Here is a 19,211-nt window from a genome sequence, read left to right on the forward strand (position 1 = left end):
AGCTTTCTTGGAGGGGTACAGGGGTAGGAAAACCAAAAGCTGCCCTCAGGGCCTCCATCCAGGAAGGCATGGCATGCTGTGCGGCGAGGAAGGCTGCTGAGTCAACAAGGTGGTCCCAGGAAGGTGGAGGGAGCATTTTCCCATATCTCTCCCACTGACAGCCACCGATCCTGGACAGATGCAGGAGCAGCTCTGAGGGAGTAGTAGGCAGATGAGAAAAGGAGACCAAAGTTCCGCAGATAAGTGGTGAGGTAACCAGTATTGCCTAGCCTGGACACACAGGCGGCTTGAAACCTGAAGTGCACCAACAGAAAGAGCTCCAGGAAGCATCAGAGGAGTGGGATGTGAAGCCCCTCAAGGTCAGCGAGTTGGGGGAATCCCTCCAATTTTTCCTTTCTTCTCTACCCCAGCTCCTGGGCAGTAACATGGAGGTGGCAGTGGTGGCACAGTGACGGTAGTGTGAGCTGGGTAGGCACCTGAAACCTGAGAAGGTAATGCTACCCTCTGGCTAGAGGAGCCATGGCCCCAAGAGCATGGGGCAACCGCCTTCTGCGGCTCCTTTCTGTCCCCCTGCGCTGGGCCCTGGATGCAGTTTCAGGGAGTATGCAGAAGGGTAGGGAAAGAGCCCCAGATTTCTGGCTGGAGGTCTTGGAAGGGATGTCGCAGGGAGCTGTTGTGTTTCAGGGAGAGTACAGAGAAGGGAGAGATGAAGTGAGCGATCCAGTAAAGTGATACGTGAATTCATCGGCTTGCTGCCAGGCTGTGCACAGGGCTGACCCTAGATGCGCATCGCAGGTCCCAGACTGACAGGTGTAGACACAGGACTAATATGACTAGTAGTGCAAACACTTTAAACAATCAACATTCTGCTTAGGATTTAAACAAGGTCCAGAGTCTCAATATTAAAAATATCTAGGATATAACCCAAAATAACCCAGAGCATGAAAGCCAGGAAAATCTCAACATGGGAGAAAAGAAGACAATCAATACATGCCCATCCTGAGATGATTCAGCTATTGGAATGATCAGAAGCAGACTTTACAGCAGCTATTTATAACCAGCCTTCAGAAAGTATTGGTGAATATTCCTAAACAGAATGGAAATGACAAAGGATGGAGCCCATAAATTTGATGATAGTTTGGAAAAAGATATAAACTTACAAACCAAGAAGCTCAGTGAACCACACAACTGGATAAATTAACAACAAAAGTCCAAGCTTAGACACATAATAAAGAAGCTTCTGAAAACTAAAGACCAAGAAAAATAAGACCAGCCAGAGAAAAATGATACATTTCATACAGGTGAACAATTCTTTGAAAGACTATAGATCTTCACCAGAAACAATAGAGGCCAGAAAGAAGTGGAATATTTTTAGTTTTGAAATAACTGTCACCCAAGAATTCTATATCCAGTAAAAATACTATTTTACTGGAATAAAGAATGAAGTAAAATAAAGACATTCTCAAATGAAGGCAAGCTGAGGAAATTCATAACCAAAGAATCTGCTTTAAAAAAATGTTAAACGAAGTTCTTCAGACAGAAGAGAAACGATATTGGGGGAAATTCAAAACTTTGGGAATGCAAGAAGAACATCATAAATGGCAAAAATCCACATAAATATGAAACTATTCTTCACTTTTTTAAGAGTTATGTGATGGCTGAATTAAAAGTCACAACACTGTCTGGAGGCTTCAGTGTATATAGATGTAAGACAACTAAAACGTGACGGGAGAAGGGTGGAGGGACCTAGATGGTAGTAAGGTTTCTACATGCTACTTGAAATGGCAAAACATTAATTCTAAATTGACTGTAAAACTATGTATATTTGGCTGGGCAGGGTGGCTCACACCTGTAATCCCAGCACTTCAGGAGGCTAAGGTAGGTGGATCACCTGAAGTCAGGAGTTCGAGACCAGCCTGACCAACATGGCAAAACCCTGTCTCTATTCAAAATACAAAACTAGCCAGGTGTGGTGGTGCATACCTGTAATCCCAGCTACTCGGGAGGCTGAGGCAGGAGAATCGCTTGAAATGAGGAGGCAGAGGTTGCAGTGAGCCGAGATCGTGCCGTTGCACTCCAACCTGGGCAACAAGAGTGAAACTCCATCTCCAGAAAAAAAAAAAAAAGAACAAAAAGTATGTGTATTAAAACCCCTAGAACAACTACTGTGTGGGGTGTGTGTGTGTGTAGGGAGAAGGAGAGATAGGAGGGAAGGAAAAAAGGAAAGAAGAAACAGCAATGGAAAACAGGGAACAAACAGAAAACGACATAATGGTAGATCTAAAGTCAAACATTTCAATAGTTGCATTAAACATAAATGGCCTCATCACACCAATTAGACATATTATCAGTTTGGATTATAAAAACCTAATTATATGCTGTCTTTAAGTAATTAAGTAACTCACATTAAATTTAATAGGATACAAGTAGGTCAAAGGTAACAACTCATTCTGTGAGGGCAGTATTACCCTGATACCAAACCCAGACACACAACCTAAGAAAACTACAGACCAGCCTCTTATGAGTACATATGCAAAAACTGATAGTCCAGGAAAAAATCCTTCACACTATAGTTAACTGATTTTTGACAAAGGTGCCAAAATAATTCAATGAGTAAAGAATAGTATCTTTAACAAATGGTGCTTGGACAACTGGATTTCCACGTGCAAAACAATGAACCCCCACTTTACACTTATGTAAAAATTAACTCAAAATGATCAATAACCTAAACATAAGATAAAAAAACTATAAAACTCTTAGAAGAAAACTTAGGAGTAAGCCTTCATGATCATGGTAATGGTTTCTTAAATGACACCAAAAACAAAGCAACCAAAGGGGAAAAAACCTGGATTTCATCAAAATTTAAAAAAAAACTTTCAAGTTTAAAAATACACCATTAAGAAAGTAAAGAGACAAAACATAGAATAGGGAAAAAAATACCTGCAAAGCATTTATCTGGTAAAAGTCTAGTATGCAGAATGCATAAATAACTTTTATAACTCAACAATAAAAATACAAACCAATTGAAAAGTAGGCAAAGGATGTGAATAGACAATTCTCCTAAGAAGTTGGCCAATAAGCACATGAAAAGATGTTCAATATTACTACTAGTCAATAGGAAAATAAAAATCAAAACCATAATGATACACTACTTTACATCTACTAGGATGGCTATAATTAAAAAGACAGACAATAACAAGTATTGGTGAGGCCGAGAAATAGGAACCTTCACACACTGCTGGTGGGAAGTATAAAATGGTGAAGCTACTTTGCAAAAGTCTGGCAGTACCTCAAAAAGCTAAAACATAGAGTTACCATAAGACCTAACAATTCCGGCTGGGCGCGGTGGCTCAAGCCTGTAATCCCAGCACTTTGGGAGGCCGAGACGGGCGGATCACGAGGTCAGGAGATCGAGACCATCCTGGCGAACACGGTGAAACCCCGTCTCTACTAAAAAATACAAAAAACTAGCCAGGCGAGGTGGCGGGCGCCTGTAGTCCCAGCTACTCGGGAGGCTGAGGCAGGAGAATGGCGTAAACCCGGGAGGCGGAGCTTGCAGTGAGCTGAGATCCGGCCACTGCACTCCAGCCCGGGCTACAGAGCGAGACTCCGTCTCAAAAAAAAAAAAAAAAAAAAAAAAAAAAAAAAAAAAAAAAAAGAAAATGATCAGGAAAAAAGACATCATATAACAATGATACTAGGACACTGCAATCCTACAACAGAACTTCAAAATATATGCAGCGTAGCCTGATATAACAGAAAGGAGAGATGGTTAATCCCCAATTACAGTTTGAGACTTCAAGACTTCTCTCTAGTAACCAACAGAACAAGTAGACAGAAAATAAATAAGGATAAAGAAGAAATGAACAATGTCAACTAATTCACACTTACAACTCTCCACCCAACAACAGAATATCCAGTGTTCTCAAGGACACATTGAACATTCACCAAGACAGACACTACTGTGGATCTAAATCAGACCTTGAAAAATGTAAAAGAATTAAAATCATACAAAATGAACCCTGGAGGTGGAGCTTGCAGTGAGCTGAGATCTGGCCACTGCACTCTAGCCTGGGCTACAGAGCGAGACTCCGTCTCAAAAAAAAAAAAAAAAAAAAAAAATATGTTCTCTCACAGTAAGGAAATTAAACTAGAAATTAGTATGAGATGGGCCGGGCATGGTGGCTCCCGCCTGTAATCTCAACACTTTGGGAGGCTGAGGCTGGTGGATCACTTGAGGTCAGGAGTTTGAGACCAGCATGGCCAACATGGTGAAACCCTGTCTCTAGTAAAAATACAAAAATTAGCCAGGTGTGGTGATGTGTGCCTATAATCCCAGCTACCCAGGAGGCTGAGGTGGGAGGATTGCTTGAACCCAGGAGGCAGAGGTTGCAGTGAGCTGAGATCATGCCACTGCACTCCAGCCTGGGTGTCAGTGTGAGGCTCCCATTAAACAAACAAACAAACAAAAAAAGTGGTTCACTATTCCAAAACCAACCAATGTTAACAGGCTAAAGAAGAAAATTCACACAATCAGAAAAGCACCTAGCCAAATCCAACACCTATTTATTGTATTTATTTATTTACTGAGACAGGGTCTCGCTCTGTTGCCCAGATTGGAGTGCAGTGGTGCAATCACACAGCTCACTGTAGCCTCAACCTCCCGGGCTCAAGTGATCCTCCCACCTCATACCCCCAAGTAACAGGAACTACAGGCATTTGCCACCACCCCTGGCTAATTTTCTTATTTTTTATAGAGACAAGGTCTCACTATATCATCCAAGCTGGTCTCTAACTCCTGGGCTCAAGTAATCCACCTGCCTTGGCCTCCCAGAGCGCTGGTATCGGAGGTGTGAGCCACTGCACCATTCATTATAAAAACTTTCATAAAACTGGGAATAAAAGGGAACTTCTTTGACCTCATAAAGGGCATCTATACAAATCCTACATCTGCCAGGTGTGGTGGCTCACGCCTGTAATCCCAGCACTTTGGGAGCCCGAGGCGGGCGGATCACGAGGTCAAGAGATCAAGACCAGCCTGGCTAACACAGTTAAACCCCATCTCTACTGAAAATACAAAAAAATTAGCCGGGCTTGGTGGTGGGCACCTGTAGTCCCAGCTACCCGGGAGGCTGAGGCAGGAGAATGGCATGAACCTGGGAGGCAGAGCTTGCAGTGAGCTGAGATTGTGCTGCTGCACTCCAGCCTGGGCAACAAAGCAAGACTCTGTCTCAAAAAAAAAAAATCCTACATCGAACATAATCCTTAATAGTGAAACACTGAATCCTTTCTACCTAAGATCAGGAACAAAGCAAAGATGTCCACTCTCACTACTCCTTCCAGTGTTGTCCTGGAAGTCCTAGCCAGTGCAATAATGTAAGAAGAAGAAATAAAAGGCATTAAGTCTGGCAAAGAAGAAATAATATTGTCTGTAAACAATTCCACAGACTCCACCAAAAATCTCTTAAAAGTTAGCGTTGCAAAGTTTTGGGATACATGATCAACATATGAAAATGAATTATATTTCTATGTGCTAGCAATGAAAAATTGGAAATTGAAACATTTTATAATAACTCCAAGGAAATAAAATACTTAGGTATAAATCTAACAAAACATGTCCCAGGTATGTATGTTGAAAAATCGTAAAACACTGATGAAAGAAATAAAAGAAAACCAAAATAAATGGAGAGAGATACTGTGATACGAATTTAAAGATTCTATATAGTTAAGATGTTAGTTTCCCCAACCTATAAACTCAGTGCAATTCCAATCAAACGGCTAAAAGATTGTTTTGTGTCTACAGACAAGGTGATTCTAAAATTTATATAGAAAGTCAAAGGATTATATAGCCAAAATAATTTGGAAAAGAACAAAGCTGGAGGATTCATATTACCTGATATTAAGCATTAGTCTAAAATTCAAGTTAACTGAGTTAATATGGTATTTGTAAAGGGACAGATCCAAAAACAAATGGAACAGAGTCCACAAATAGAACCATATAAATATAGCCAATTGACTTTCACAAAAGTTCATAGGAAATTCAGTAAAGGAAGGACAGTATTTTCAAGAAATGGTACTAGAACAATTGGACCTCCATATACAAAAACCTAAGCCTCACACCCCTTAAACAAAAATTAACTAAAGATAAATCATGGATCTAAATGCAAACCAGGCGAGGTGTGGTGGCTTCCACCTGTAATACCAATACTTTGGGAGGCTGAGGCGGGAGCACTGCTTGAAGCCACGAGTTTGAGACCAGCCTGGGAAACAATGCGAGACCCTTGTCTCTACAGAAAATTTAAAAAGTTAGCTGGGCTTGGTGGCTTGTGCCTGTAGTCCTAGCTACTTGGGAGGCTGAGGCAGGAGGATTGCTTGAGCACAGGAATTTGAGACTGCAGTGAGCTATAATCATACTACTGCACTCCAGCCTCGGTGACAGAGCAAGACCCTGTTTCTGGGGAAAACAAACAAACTATAAAAGAAAGCAAAGAAAATCTTTGTGATTTTGGGTCAGAGATAGGACTCCAAAAACATAAGAAAAAAACTGGTAAACTGAATAAATTGATAAACTGGACTTCATAAAAATTAAATACATTTACTCTGAAAAACACAGTGCTAAAAGAAGGAAGATAGTCTTCACACTGGGAAAAAATATTTACCAATCACCAGAGTGGCACATAAAGAACTCTCAAGATTCAGCAGTAACAGAGGGGCATGGTGGGCAACTTTGGGTTTTGTCATGTTGGCCAGGCTGGTCTCGAACTCTTGACCTCAGGTGATCCACCCACCTTGGCCTCCCAAAGTGCTGGGATTACAGGTGTGAGCGACCGTGCCCAGCCAACAATTCTGTTTTTGAAAATGAGACTTGAACAGCCACTTCACCAGTGAGGACATAGAAGCCAGTGAACAGATGCTCAACATTATCAGGCATTAGGTAAATGCAAAATAAAACCACAGTGAGCTACTGATATATACCTACTACTAGAAAAGCTAAAGTTAACAAATACTGAAACTATCAAGTGCTGGCAGGGATACAGAGCAACTGCCTACTTGGTGTTTAACTTACAGGGGTGCTCACAATGCTGGTGGACTGCAAAATGACAGACACACTCAGGACAACTTTGCTGTTATGAAATAAACGTATACTTACCAAATGACACAATAATCCTATGCCTGTCTACTTACCCAAGAGAAATGAAGACCTCTGTGTTACACAAAAACTTGTAAATGCATGTCTGTAGCAGTACGATTCATTATCTCCAAACTCTGGAAACAACCCAGACGTTTTCTTCTTTTTAGGCAGAGTCTCGCTCTGTTGCCCAGGCTGGAGTGCAGTGGCACAATCTCAGCTCACTGCAACCTTGGCATCCCAGGTTCAAGCAATTCTTATGCCTCAGCCTCCCGAGTAGCTGGGAATACAGGTGTGAGCCAACATGCCCAGCAAACTTTTGTATATTTTGTAGAGATGGGGTTTCGCCATGGTGGCCAGGCTGGTCTCAAACTCCTGGCCTCAAGTGATCTACCCACCTCAGCCTCCCAAAGTGCTAGGACTACAGGCATAAGCCATGGCGTCTGGCCACAATCCAGACATTCAGCAGTTGAATGGATAAACCGTAGAACACCCACGGCACGGAATAAAGTACAAACTATCAACACACCCAGCAACCTGTAGGAACGTCAAAGGCATTAGGCTGCGGGGAGAGGCTAGTCCAAAGGTTAAATATAGTTTGGTTCCGTTTACATGACATTCTAGAGAAAGCAAAACTATAGGGATGGAGCACCGCTAAGTGGGTGGGGTGGAGAAGCACGTGACCACAATAGGACAGTGTGGGAAAGTGTTCTGGGGATGGACCTGGTGTGCCCCACATGTGCAAATGCTGCACCCCAAAAGCGTCTACTGCATGTTCATTTTCAAAATATTTTTTAATGATGAGTGGTCTGGGAAGTCCTCGCCTAACAAAATGACTTGATTCAAGGCCTGAAGGGGAGGGCACACTCCAGGTGGATCAAAGCCTGAGGCCAGAGTATGCCTGGATATGAGGGATGTGGAGGGCACCCGTGTCCAGCCCACTGCAGTGCTTCTGACTCAGTGAGAAGGGGAGGGAATTGGCCACAAGGGGGCCTGGGTGCATCAAATAGGAAGCCGGTGAGTCAAACAGCTTGGGGCCAGTGGGGCTGGAGAGATGCCAGAACCAGGGACCATGTGTGGACTTAGGGTTTGGAACCATTAAAGGGCTCTGCGACTGGAATGGCAGGATATGACCTATTTTTGAGACACTGTGCTGAGAACAGGCCTTAAAGGCAGAAGCACAGAGCCTGGCTGGGGGCGCTGCAGTACTGAAGCCCCATAGTTGAAAATTACCTTCCTCCTAACTCCTACCTAGGCCCTCTCCCTCTCCAGATGCCTACAGCACACCAGACAGTAGGCTCCTTGCTGGCAAGAACCACAGCCTCCAGCTCATGGCTCTCAAACGCAGCGCAGGTACGTGTGGTTCTCTTCTAGGCATTCTGGGCAGGCTCCCTGCAGGAGCCACAGTAACTGCAGTGCAACTGATGGGACACTGCACATCAGGGACCGCATGCCATTCATGACTGCAAGCCCCGCCACGGCTCCATGAAGTGCGCCCCGCTCACATCCCGTCCATGGCAGGAACGTGAGCCATGGCGAGGCTAAGAGCAGACCCAGGGTCACACAGTGATGAGGCTGGCACCGAAGGCTCCCACCTCACCACACCCCGCAGCACGCCAGCAGCAGCTCAACTGATCCTTCAGGCACAACTGACCTCCAGCAGAGTTAGGCCCTGGCGGGGAGGGGTGAAGGTGGGGGTTTGGGGGCAGCATATCTGCCTGGAGACATTCAGTGGCCAAGCTGGGGGCAACGGATTTCTGAGTGGATGTGGGGGCCACAGGCAGGCTCAGGCGTTTCTCTGCTCTGGAGGAAGGTACTCGAGGCCCAGGTGTCTGAAGATGTCTTCCTCTGAAGTCACATGGAAAAACGTCTTCTGCAACAGAAGCAGGACTTCCATGACCTAGGAGTCATGCCACTGCTGCTTCCCTGGAGGACGACTGAGGGTGGAGGCAGAGCCCAGCACCGACGTGGGGTGTGCTCTTGAGGGCCAGGAACTGGGTGTGGAGACCCAGATTAGGGTCCTATGGGTTTCAGGCTGGAGGGGTCCAGGGCCATTTCATATTGTGGGTCAGAGAGCGGACTATGGGTGCTGTTTGCTGTCCCTAGTCCCCAACAACGTACCTGCTCTGGGTCAAACAGCCCATGGCTGTTCAGCCACAGGCCCTTCTCCTTCCGGCTGAAGCGGCGCAGCTCCCGCTGGAAAAGCTTCGGGGAAGGGACTGTCCTTAGCAGGGCTGGCCCAGCCCCACCCCCAGGTGGCCCAGCGACACACTGCCTACCTTGGAGCCAGTCCAGCCGAGCAGGGCGAAAGGGAACTGGCTGATGGGTGCGACAACCAAGTCCACCCTCACAGCCTTCCAGGATGCGCAGGGCCTTGTGGATCCCCCCACAGCAGCCCCTGGAGGTTGTGGTAGGCGGAAAATGCAGAAACTCCTCTCAAAAGCGTCCATGTGGCTCTGCTGGGCCAGGCGGGTAGGGGACTCCCAGCGGCTGTGCTGGTGCTGGTGGTACAGGATGAGGCCCTGTGGGGAGAGGTGGGCGTGGCTGAGACCCCCGTGGTGCAGAGAGAGCAGGAGGCAGTGGCATCGGCCAGTGGTGGCTCCTGGGGAGCAGGGAGACCCTCACCTGGTCCTGCAGGTGGCGCATCACTCTGGGCAGCAGCCCCGCCTCCTGGCCCTCCTTGGGGTGGGTGATGAGGAAGTCCACGTCATGACCCTGCAACTTCCCCCTGAGGGGGCCAGTCTGACTCTGACTCAGGGACATGGCCTGCTCACTCCAGCCCCAGGCCACATCCCTTCCAATGAGTGGGAAGGCCTACTTCAGGGTCCCCGACTTGGGTCCCTTCACCAGGGAGGGGTCTGAAGCCAAGCCAGAGGGACATGTCGGGCCTCCTTACCTGCGGAAGCCGCCGGTCAGCGTGACGGTGGCCCCAGGCAGGGCCTGCCCCACAGCTTCCTCCACTGCCTGCTGCAGGGCATCTACATCGGACCGCAGGACTGGGGTGCTCAGATCCCGGTGGTGCTGGAGCCCTAGGGGCAGCACCGGCCCTCCTGACTCACCCAGCCTGCCCCCAGGCTGAGCCCCCATCCCTCACCAGCATGAGGTGGTCACCCTGGGGCCCCATCGTTGCAGGACCAGGAGAGGCCACCGAGGAAGGTGAAGCTAAGACAGGGAGCAGAATGAGATCCCAATCTAAGCATAACACATATGCTTAGATATGCTGGATATGCTTAGATCCCAATCTAAGCATATCCCTCCCTCTTTAAATATTAAACTTTGATTTGAGATAGTTGTAGATTCACTCACAGTTAAAAGAAATAGCACAGGGAGATCCCATGTGCCTTTTACCCAGCTCCCCCAAAAGGTTAACACCTTGCAAAACTATAATTTTGCAACCAAATATAAGGATACTGATGTTGATACAGTCATGCCACAGGCTATCTCTTTTGATGCCTATTTTTTCTTATGCATAAAGTGAGTCCAAGAGGTGGTAAAACAATGGACGATGGCTTTGCAACAACGAACACCTTACTCTGGCCTACTTCTGTTTCGTCACCTATCGACCTCCCACACGCAGTTAAGGAGAGGTTTATTTATTTGAGACGGAATCTTGCTCTTGTTGCCCAGGCTGGCGGGCAGCGGCACAATCACAGCTCACTGCAACCTCCATCTCCCAGGTTCAAGTGATTCTCCTGCCTCAGCCTACCGAGTAGCTGGGATTATGGGTGTCTGCCACCACACCCAGTTAATTTTTGTATTTTTAGTAGAGACAGGGTTTCGCCATGTTGGCCAGGCTGGTCTTGAACTCCTGACCTCAGGTGATCCACCCGCCTTGGCCTCCCAAAGTGCTGGGGTTACATAAAGATGGGAGGCATCACGCCCAGCCAAGGAGAGGTTTAAATGTGAGGAAGAGCAGCACCTGGCACAGTGAGCTCTCAGTAAATGCTGCTAGCCATTCCTGACTACTCTTGTCGTGGAGAGCGGCAATCAAGAGGAACCAGCCCTGTGGGTCTCACTTCCTGTCAGCTGAACTGGGCAGTGGTCCGGGAGAAGATGTGCAAAGAGGCAGTGGAGCTGGCAGTGCCCGCTGGGCTGTGGGGATTGCTTTGGCAGAGCCCTCAACCCAAGGGTGGTCCCAGATGGTGTGGCCAGAGTAGCCAGGCAGGCCATGCGGAGAGAATGGAGTATCTGCTCAACACCTGCCACTTGCTGGCTCTCAGAGGAGCTTATGAATTCATTCCTTCCCACTTTTTTATTCATTGTTACTATTTTTTTAGACAGGGTCTTGCTCTGTCACTCAGACTGGAGTGCAGTGGCTCAATCTCAGCTCTTTGCAACCTCCACCGTGGCCTCAAGGCTTGACCTCCCAGGCTCAAGTGATCCTTGAACCTCGGCCTCATGAGTAGCTGGTACTACAGGCATCCACCATCACGCCTGGCTAACTCTTGTATTTCTTGTAGAGACGGGGTTTCACCCTGTTGCCCAGACTGGTCTTGAACTCCTGAGCTCAAGCGATCTACCCACCTTGACTTCCCAAAGTGCTGGGATTACAGGTGTGAGTCACCATGCCCAGCCTTCCTTCTCCATTTCACAGAAAATTTAACAGAGAGGTTACGTCTTGGGCAATGGTCACCTACCTGGCAAATGGTAGATAGGACTCAAACCAGGGCCTAACAAACTCGAAAGCTGACGTTCTTTCCCTTCCCCTGCTCGGTGCCACCTCTGCAGGCCTCCGTGTACCAGGCACCACACTGGGCAGTATGCCCAAGGCCCAGGCTGTCCCCGGTCCCTGGTCAAAGTCTAACCAGTAGGCAGTGACACAAGCCCCTGGCATGTCACGGAAGTTGTGGTCAGCATCGTCCACTGAGAAAGGGCTGTGATAGATCCTGACTGCACTGGATGGAGACCCCAGGAAGCCCACCACACAAGGCTGCCGCCAAACCCTCTGCACCAGCCTGCTCCCTTCCCTCTAGGGAGTTGGTGCTGAGGGATCCAGGATACAGTTTTGGGAAGTCCAGGGCCCAGCCTCTCTGGAGGGCTCACCCGCTTTCTGCTGTTGGGTCAGTTTCTGGGGCTGCTCTTGGAGGTCATCCAAGGTTCGCAGTCCTTCCCGGTACCACCGGTCAGCAGTCCTCACACCGACCCCGAAGATCTGAGTGAAGAGCTGTGGGGAAGGAGCACAGCCCGGTTGGGCAGAGCTCTCATGGCTGGACTCAGATGATCACTGGCTCCGGGACGGTGTGGCCCGTGGAGCACCATGCACCAGGCAGGCGCCATCACCACTCGCAACCTGCCCTAGACCACAGGGCAAGGATTCAAACTTGGAGCCTGGCTACCCAGCCCGCCATCTTGGGGAGCAAACCCACGCACACCCCTCTCCTCTCCTCTATGAAAGGTCTCTCCCAGGACTTACACAGCTCCAGCCTGTGATTCCAACATAACTAAAACAGTCACCCTAACACATTAGCACGAGGGGCTCCTAAGTCACTGGAAAAACCATGCCTCTCCCACCTAACAGCAGGTGGAACGAATTCCTGTGGTTCTCCTCCTTAGCAAACAGCAAAAAACAATGAGGAGTTAACAATCAAAAGGGTGGATTTAGGAGCAGAGCTGGCAGGGCTGGCTGGGGCACTCACATATCTCCCCATACAGGGTGGGCCCCAGTCCAAGCATGTCACCTGCTTCAGGTCAGCCACTAGAGTCCCTCCCTAGGAATTCTGGATCTGAGATTGAGGGCAGACCCACGCAGTGGCAGAAGCTGTAGCCTGTGGGTGTGGAGCACCTTCTGTAGCCATATTTCCAACCAGAGGAGGAAGGTGGTGCGTGGCAAGAGAGGGTGAAGCAACCATGCAGAGAGGCAGAGGGGAGGAGGAGTGGCCTGGTGATACCCAGGTCACTGAGCCCAGTTCTCCTGCAGACCGGCCACAGCCCTCCCCATCCTGGGCTCTGCTGGCCCTCCTTTCCTTGATTTTGTGAACCAAGGGTGTGGGGTGGGTCACTGTCACTCGTAACCCAAAGTATCCTGACTAAAAATGATGAGATTAACCCAATTATATTAATAAACTTCTCATTACTAACATAATTTTCTGCCAGCCTAGGTGCCATCAGGGCTGGGGCTGAGTTAATGAGTGAAAGCACTTATTAACCTCCATCCACTTTAAGGGGATTTCATCATCTCCAGGCCCCTCACTCCCACACTCACCACAGTGGCCCCACTCATCTGGTCCCGTCCCTGCCAGTGCCCCTTGCCCCTTCCCCTGCATATTTGAGCCCATTTGTCCTGCACACATTGCTCAAGTCTCCCCTCTTCGAAGCCCTCCCTCCCCTCTTCGAAGCCCTCAATCCTGACAACATTCTGTGTGGCCTCCCAAGGTCCCATACTTCACTGACAAGTTATCCATGTGGCCACTGCTGTGACACCTCCAGCCACAAAGGTGGCAGAAAGGTGTTAAAGCAGGCACACCCGAGGCATCCAAAAGAGCTCAGATGGCATTTCCCTATCAGATCAGGAGTGAGCAGAAACAGAGGGAAGGTGGCCATGGAGACAGGCAGGCTGACCACACTGAGAAAATAACATATAAGGTCCTGCAGAGGGTGGGCAAGGGCAAGCCCAGCGCACTCAGTGGCAGCACCCAAGAAAAGGGTACATTTGGTTCAGTGTGTTCTGTTTAAAATGCCACAGCATGTAATCTACTTGAGAATATTCCATCAAAAATAATCAAGGCAGAGCGAAGTGGCTCACACTTGTAATCCCAGCACTTTGGGGGCCAATGCAGGAGAATCATTTGAGCATAGAGGTTTGAGACCAGCTTGGGCAACATTACCAAGACCCCATCTTTACGATAAATTTAAAAATTAGCCTGGTGTGGTGATGCATGCCTGTAGTCACAGCTACTCCAGAGACTGAGGTGGCAGGATGGTTTGAGCCCAGGAAGTCAAGGCTGCAGTGAGCTGTGATTGCACCACTGTACCCCAGCCTGGGCGACAGAGCGAGACCCTGTCTCAAAAACAAAATAAAACAAAAACCCCCAAAAGCCAGATGGTGTTGAGTGATCTGGAAAATTCTGTCCTCAAAACAAGCTTCTTCCTTGCCTGTCTCCACTTGGCTGCCTTGTGCATATCAGGTGTCAGCTTAGCTGCCACTTCCTCAGCGAGACCTTCTCTGACCCCTGGGCTGGGTCAGCTGCCTCTGCTCGCCTCCCCGTACATGGTGTGGACTGTGCTGTCATTCCCAGGGTAGGACATTCCTGGGGCAGGTCTGAACCCTGCCCTGCGCACCTTCATGGTCTGGTACCTCTCTGAGCACCGAACTCTCTCCACCTCCTTACACACTCCAAGCTCCAGCAGCTCCTGGAGGAGGGAACAAAGCAGAACTCTAAGCCTGAGGGTGTGGGGTGAAAAGAGAAGGGCAGGGAGTTAGGGTCAAGGCTGTGGGCCCAAGGACTGAGGCAGTCCCCTCCAACACCCTGCAGAGACAACTTTGTGGGGTCAGGGTCCAGTGGGACTTGGAAATGGAAACTGTGCCCAGGGAGGTGACCGAAGTTGCTGCCACACAGCTAGAAGGCCAGGGCTCCAGACTCAAAGATCCTTTGGGCTTGGAGTTACAACAGCTGAGATTCCAGGTAACGTGGATCATCTCTAAGTCAAATAAGTCCCAAGATACATAAACAATTGCTTTTCAGAACATGTGAACTCAATGCTACTTCATTTAAAAGCATCTTCTGTTACTGCGTATTCTCATGATGAAAGTGCACTAAAGGACAACTCAACACATTGGGGCACTGAAAAGAGATGCTCACACTCGGGGTGCTCTTTTCCATTCCACTGTGGAGGGCAGTTTGGGACTAATGACAATGACAACAGCGTCACCCCTAGCCCTGCCAGCCCCTTGCAGCACTATTCACTGGGTCCTCTAAGCCACCCAGGGGTAAATGGCTGGAGTGCACAGGAGGAATCTGAGCGCAGAGGGTGGCTTGTTGAGGCCTTGGAGCAGTGTCAGCACCCACGACTGTCTATCCCCACCTGCCCCCACAGCACCCTCTGCCTCCCCACCCACCCACTCGCCCTGCTCAGAATGGTAAGCACCTACCTGGACAACCCTAGAGGAGTGTTCTCCAAGGTGGGGCAGCCCCTGCAGCTGGCTCAGGGTTGTGACAGGGCTGGGAAGGGCCTTGAGCACCGAGGCTGCTCTGCAGAAGGTGAGGAGGCGGCCCTCACTGCCTTCAAAGCCTGCTGCCTCAGCCAGTGTCTCCAGAGCCTCCTGCAGGGAGGGGCCCTAGGTAAGGGGCAGGGTGGGCAGCTCCAACCCACCAGCTACCACCCATCTGTACCCTTGTCCCCAACCCCCAAGGCTGGCCAAGGCTCATGGAAGCGGCTTACCGAGAGGCTAGTGTTGTGGTGTGTGAGGGGCGTGGGGCGCTGGCAGGCATAGGTAGGCATCCATGCTGGGCTCAGAGGCCCCTTCCTGGGCCCAGTCACCTGGGGATGGGCAATGAACAGGTCACCGTGAGGTTGTAGGGCTGGCAAGAGAGCCAGGCCATACCCAGGCTTTGTTTCTCCTGGAGTGTCCAACTGAGGCCCTCTGGAGCTCATGGGACAGAGGTGAGCAACAAAACACCAGAGGCATGGGACTGAGGGAGACATCACCCTGCAGAACAGGCTGCAGACGGGGCTCCTCATGCCAGGGTAGCAGCAATCCCATCTGCCAGCCCTGTGGGCACTTCTGCTGCTGCTGCTGCTGCTGCACATGACGCATGTGCTCCATCACCCCAATCCTCACAACCAAGCGGGCTGGGGATGCTGAGGCCTCGGGGGCTAGGGGCTCGCCCCATGACCATGGCTCACAGGCTGGGCCAAGATTTGAATGCAGGCAACCTGGCCCCAAGCCTACACCTGTCAGAAGCCAGGAGCCTTATAGCATCCTGAGGACAGGCTCCTGCTGATCCATGGGTCATCCCGCTCGGAGTTGCTGTGTCATATACTTGGTGAGGAAGAAAGGCCTGAAGAAGGTAAAAATAAGCGGACCCCAGAATTTGCACCAGTGGTGAGAACAGAAGCTGAGATGGCCTGGCCCCCTCAGGCCCTGCTGTGGTTCCTCTACTGGCTTCTAGGGGGCCCCTGGTGATCTGGGTAGAGTCCTCACTGCCCACCTCCTCTGAAGGACATTGAGGCACTGCTGCCATGTCACCTCTCCCAGCTGAGCAATGGCCTACACTGGGGCTTTCACTGTAGCCCCAACTCTAGTTTTCCACCCAGCTCACCTCCAGGCGGTGCCGGCACTCCACAGGTACAGGCTGCCCAGCTGCCAGGCTCTCTGTTAACCAGCTTATGTCCAGCAGAGCTGGGGGGGTGCAACCCGGGGGAGCAGCTGTCATCCTGCGCTCCTGCCAGCTGACGGCCTCCTCTGCTGAGGTCTGTTCCATCACAACATGTGTCGCTTCAGAGCTGGCAGAGGGATTTGGGAGAGAAGGAGGAGGGTGAGGCCCAGAACCCTCCCTGGTTGGCTCCAAGCCTTCATTCTTGCCGTCTCTTCTGCATGGTGAGTGACCATTCATCCTGCAAACATCACCTCCTCCAGAAAGCCTTCCCAGCCCCTCCTCCTGGTAGATGAACACCACCACCACTCAGCCCTCAGAACTGCAGTTCTCTGCCCTGGCTATGTTCACAAGCACAGTCCAGTCTGGTGCTCTCTCCCTCCCTCTCCACCTCAGAGAAAGGAATTCCTTAGGGGTCAGGACAAGGTGGTCTTCATCTAAGAACAGGGGTTTTAGCTGAGATGCAGGAGCCTGTTTGGGTCTGAACCCCAGCTCTGCCTGCCACATACTTGTTTAGCTCTTGGGCAAGCCAAGTGTCTATACTTTGATTTCCTCTTCCCTAAAGCAAAGATAACATATCTACCCTGTGGGGTGGTTGTACAAAGATAGTGCCTGGTACACTCTAAGCTGCTATCATTATCCTCTCCTGAGTGGGTCTGGCACACTACTGATCCCTGATAATGTTAAAAACAAAACAAAACAAAACAAACAAACAAAACCACACACACACAACTGTAGGGGTATACTAGACCCAGGTTCGTTTGCTCTCTCAACCTCCAAACTAGGGGGCACCCCCAGCTCCCTTACTCTGGGTGTTGTCTCTGTAGCCGCCATTTTTCCTCCTCTTGGTTTCCTTCCTATAGGAGCGTCTCAGTCGTGTTATTTACTCAGATCTGAGGACAGAGGAGCATGCGGGCTCCGGGCCTCCTGAGCAGTCAGTCTCGCTCACAGGTGGGACACAGCCCAGGCGGAAGGGCTGTTAGCAAATACGACTGCCTATTAATTACCCCTGACCTCTGGTTTTGATTCTCGCAGTGATCCTTTAAAACACGCCTGGCCCTAATTAATAGCACCCTTTACAGAAGAGGAGATGGAGGCTCAGGGAAAGGTCACGAAGTGCCACAGCAAACTTAGAATCCAAAACTACAGGTGCCACGGAAGACCGCGCCGCCCCGCACCTGCAGGCGTCGAGGACACGGAAGCCTTTGGAGCGCGCCAGGCGTGTGAGGAAGGCCCGGCGGCTGCGACCCATGCGAGGCTCGACCAGGTAGATGGCGACGCCGGGGAAGCGCGTCGAGGGCGGCGTGGAGGAAGCTGCATTGCCGCTAGGGGACCTGACCCGCGCTCGCCGCCGTTTGGGGAGCATTGGGACCACAGCCTCCAGCAACGCGGAGCGAGACGGAAGGAAGCCGCAGTGAGGCTGACGGAAGCGGCGGGCGGGCAGCCGCCGGCTAGAAGAGGACGTGGCCCCGCCCTATCCAAATAAGGCCTCTCCGTGAGACTCGCGACCTGGGCCAGTCGGAGCGCTGGGGAAGGTCCGGGCTCCTACAGGACTGGGTGTCTCGGCCGCTCCGGAAGACCCGCCTCCATGCAAATAACAGCAGAGGACACGCCTTTTATTTAAATTAATGTCTCCGAAAGCGCAGTTTGGTCCCACTGGCCTCCTGGAGTAGAGGGTGGGCTGGAGCGGGCCGGGGAGGGTGTTGGAGGAGGTGGAGGAGGCGGGGTCAAAGGGGCGTCCTAGGCCCGTACGGGTGGACTGGGACCTAGGCCCGGGCGGAGCGGGGTGGGCTGCGTCCTCAACCGAGGGTTGAGCCGGCGGCTCCGGGTGGACGCGTGCGGGCCTTGCCCGATCCTTCTGCGCTCGGGACTGTCACACGGAAGCCGGCGGGCGCGGGACAGACAACGCGCGTTTCCAATGCGCTGGTGTGGCGGTCGCTTCAAACACGCGAGATTTTTCAGTCGAATGGCTTTAGGACAACTGGCGGGCCATTTGGAAAAATAGAAGTTGGTGCCCTTCCTCATTCCTTAACAACAAAATAAATTCCAGATGGGTCAAACATTTCCATCTAAAAAGGAAACCAAAAACATACCGGAAAAAAGTCGGTGAATGTTTTTATGATCTAAGTATCACAGTAAACTTTGGAAACATTAAAGGAAAAGAATGATAAATTGGACAACAGACAGATTTAAATCTGATCAAAAATTAAAGTCAAAAGATAAACTGGGATAAAATGTGAGATATTTTGGAATTAAGATTATCTCATCATAATAAACATTAAATTGTCCATAGATAAAAAGGCAGTAATTTAATAGAAAAATTAGCAAAGAAACTCACGTAGATGATTCTCAGAAGAAATCCTGGTCAATAAATTTATGACCTGAGTGCCCAACCTGTCCAGTTGTTACAGAATACCTAAATGAGAATATCTTCAGTTGTGGGTTTATCAAACATTCAAAAAAATTGACCACACATGTTGAAGGTGCAAGGGAATTGACAATCTGTAGGAGAGACTCTGGAAGCCAATGTGGCAACCATATCCAACAAAATGAAAACAAAATAATACACATTGATCCAGCAATTCCTTTCCCAAGATTGGGATTGCATTGAATCTATAGATCAAGCTGGGGAAAACTGATGTCTTGATAATATAAAGTCTTCTGTCTATATCATTTAGATATACTCGATTTGTAATCTCTGTTACAGTGGTGTGGCACTGCTCAACCTAACTGATGGGACACGCCAGATCGGATGCAACCCGCTTTCT

General features: G+C 49.7%; 1 protein-coding gene across 4 annotated transcripts; it reads right to left on the reverse strand.

The window, feature by feature from the left end:
• Nucleotides 1-3,639: 3,639 nt before the first annotated feature.
• On the reverse strand, nucleotides 3,640-18,373 carry LOC105494207 (DNA polymerase mu). Of its 4 annotated transcripts, none has more exons than XM_011762443.3 (11): nucleotides 17,622-18,369; nucleotides 16,390-16,573; nucleotides 15,509-15,607; nucleotides 15,219-15,389; nucleotides 14,408-14,479; nucleotides 12,173-12,293; nucleotides 10,026-10,158; nucleotides 9,755-9,857; nucleotides 9,409-9,651; nucleotides 9,251-9,334; nucleotides 3,640-9,002 (listed from the first exon to the last, which is right to left on the reverse strand). In XM_011762443.3, the coding sequence occupies exons 1-11, from the start codon at nucleotides 17,807-17,809 to the stop codon at nucleotides 8,916-8,918; spliced, it is 1,485 nt and encodes a 494-aa protein (XP_011760745.2). In that variant the 5' UTR covers nucleotides 17,810-18,369; the 3' UTR covers nucleotides 3,640-8,915. The 4 variants fall into 4 exon arrangements, with proteins under 4 accessions (XP_011760745.2, XP_011760746.2, XP_011760747.2 ...); XM_011762444.3 differs by lacking the exon at nucleotides 17,622-18,369 and adding an exon at nucleotides 17,251-17,615; XM_011762445.3 differs by lacking the exon at nucleotides 9,755-9,857 and having other exon boundaries at nucleotides 10,026-10,150; nucleotides 17,622-18,373.
• Nucleotides 18,374-19,211: the final 838 nt, after the last annotated feature.

The sequence above is a fragment of the Macaca nemestrina genome, chromosome 4 (assembly GCF_043159975.1).
Source record: "Macaca nemestrina isolate mMacNem1 chromosome 4, mMacNem.hap1, whole genome shotgun sequence".
Lineage (NCBI taxonomy): Eukaryota > Metazoa > Chordata > Mammalia > Primates > Cercopithecidae > Macaca > Macaca nemestrina.

Coding starts and splice junctions, on each gene's coding strand:
- LOC105494207 (XM_011762443.3), bottom strand. CDS start 17,809: ATGCTCCCCAAACGGCGGCGAGCGCGGGTCAGGTCCCCTAGCGGCAAT. Junction 12,294..14,407: donor AGAGGTACCAGACCATGAAG/GTGCGCAGGGCA, acceptor CCTTCCCCACAG/CTCTTCACTCAGATCTTCGG. Junction 9,858..10,025: donor CTGACCGGCGGCTTCCGCAG/GTAAGGAGGCCC, acceptor TGGCCCCCTCAG/GGGGAAGTTGCAGGGTCATG.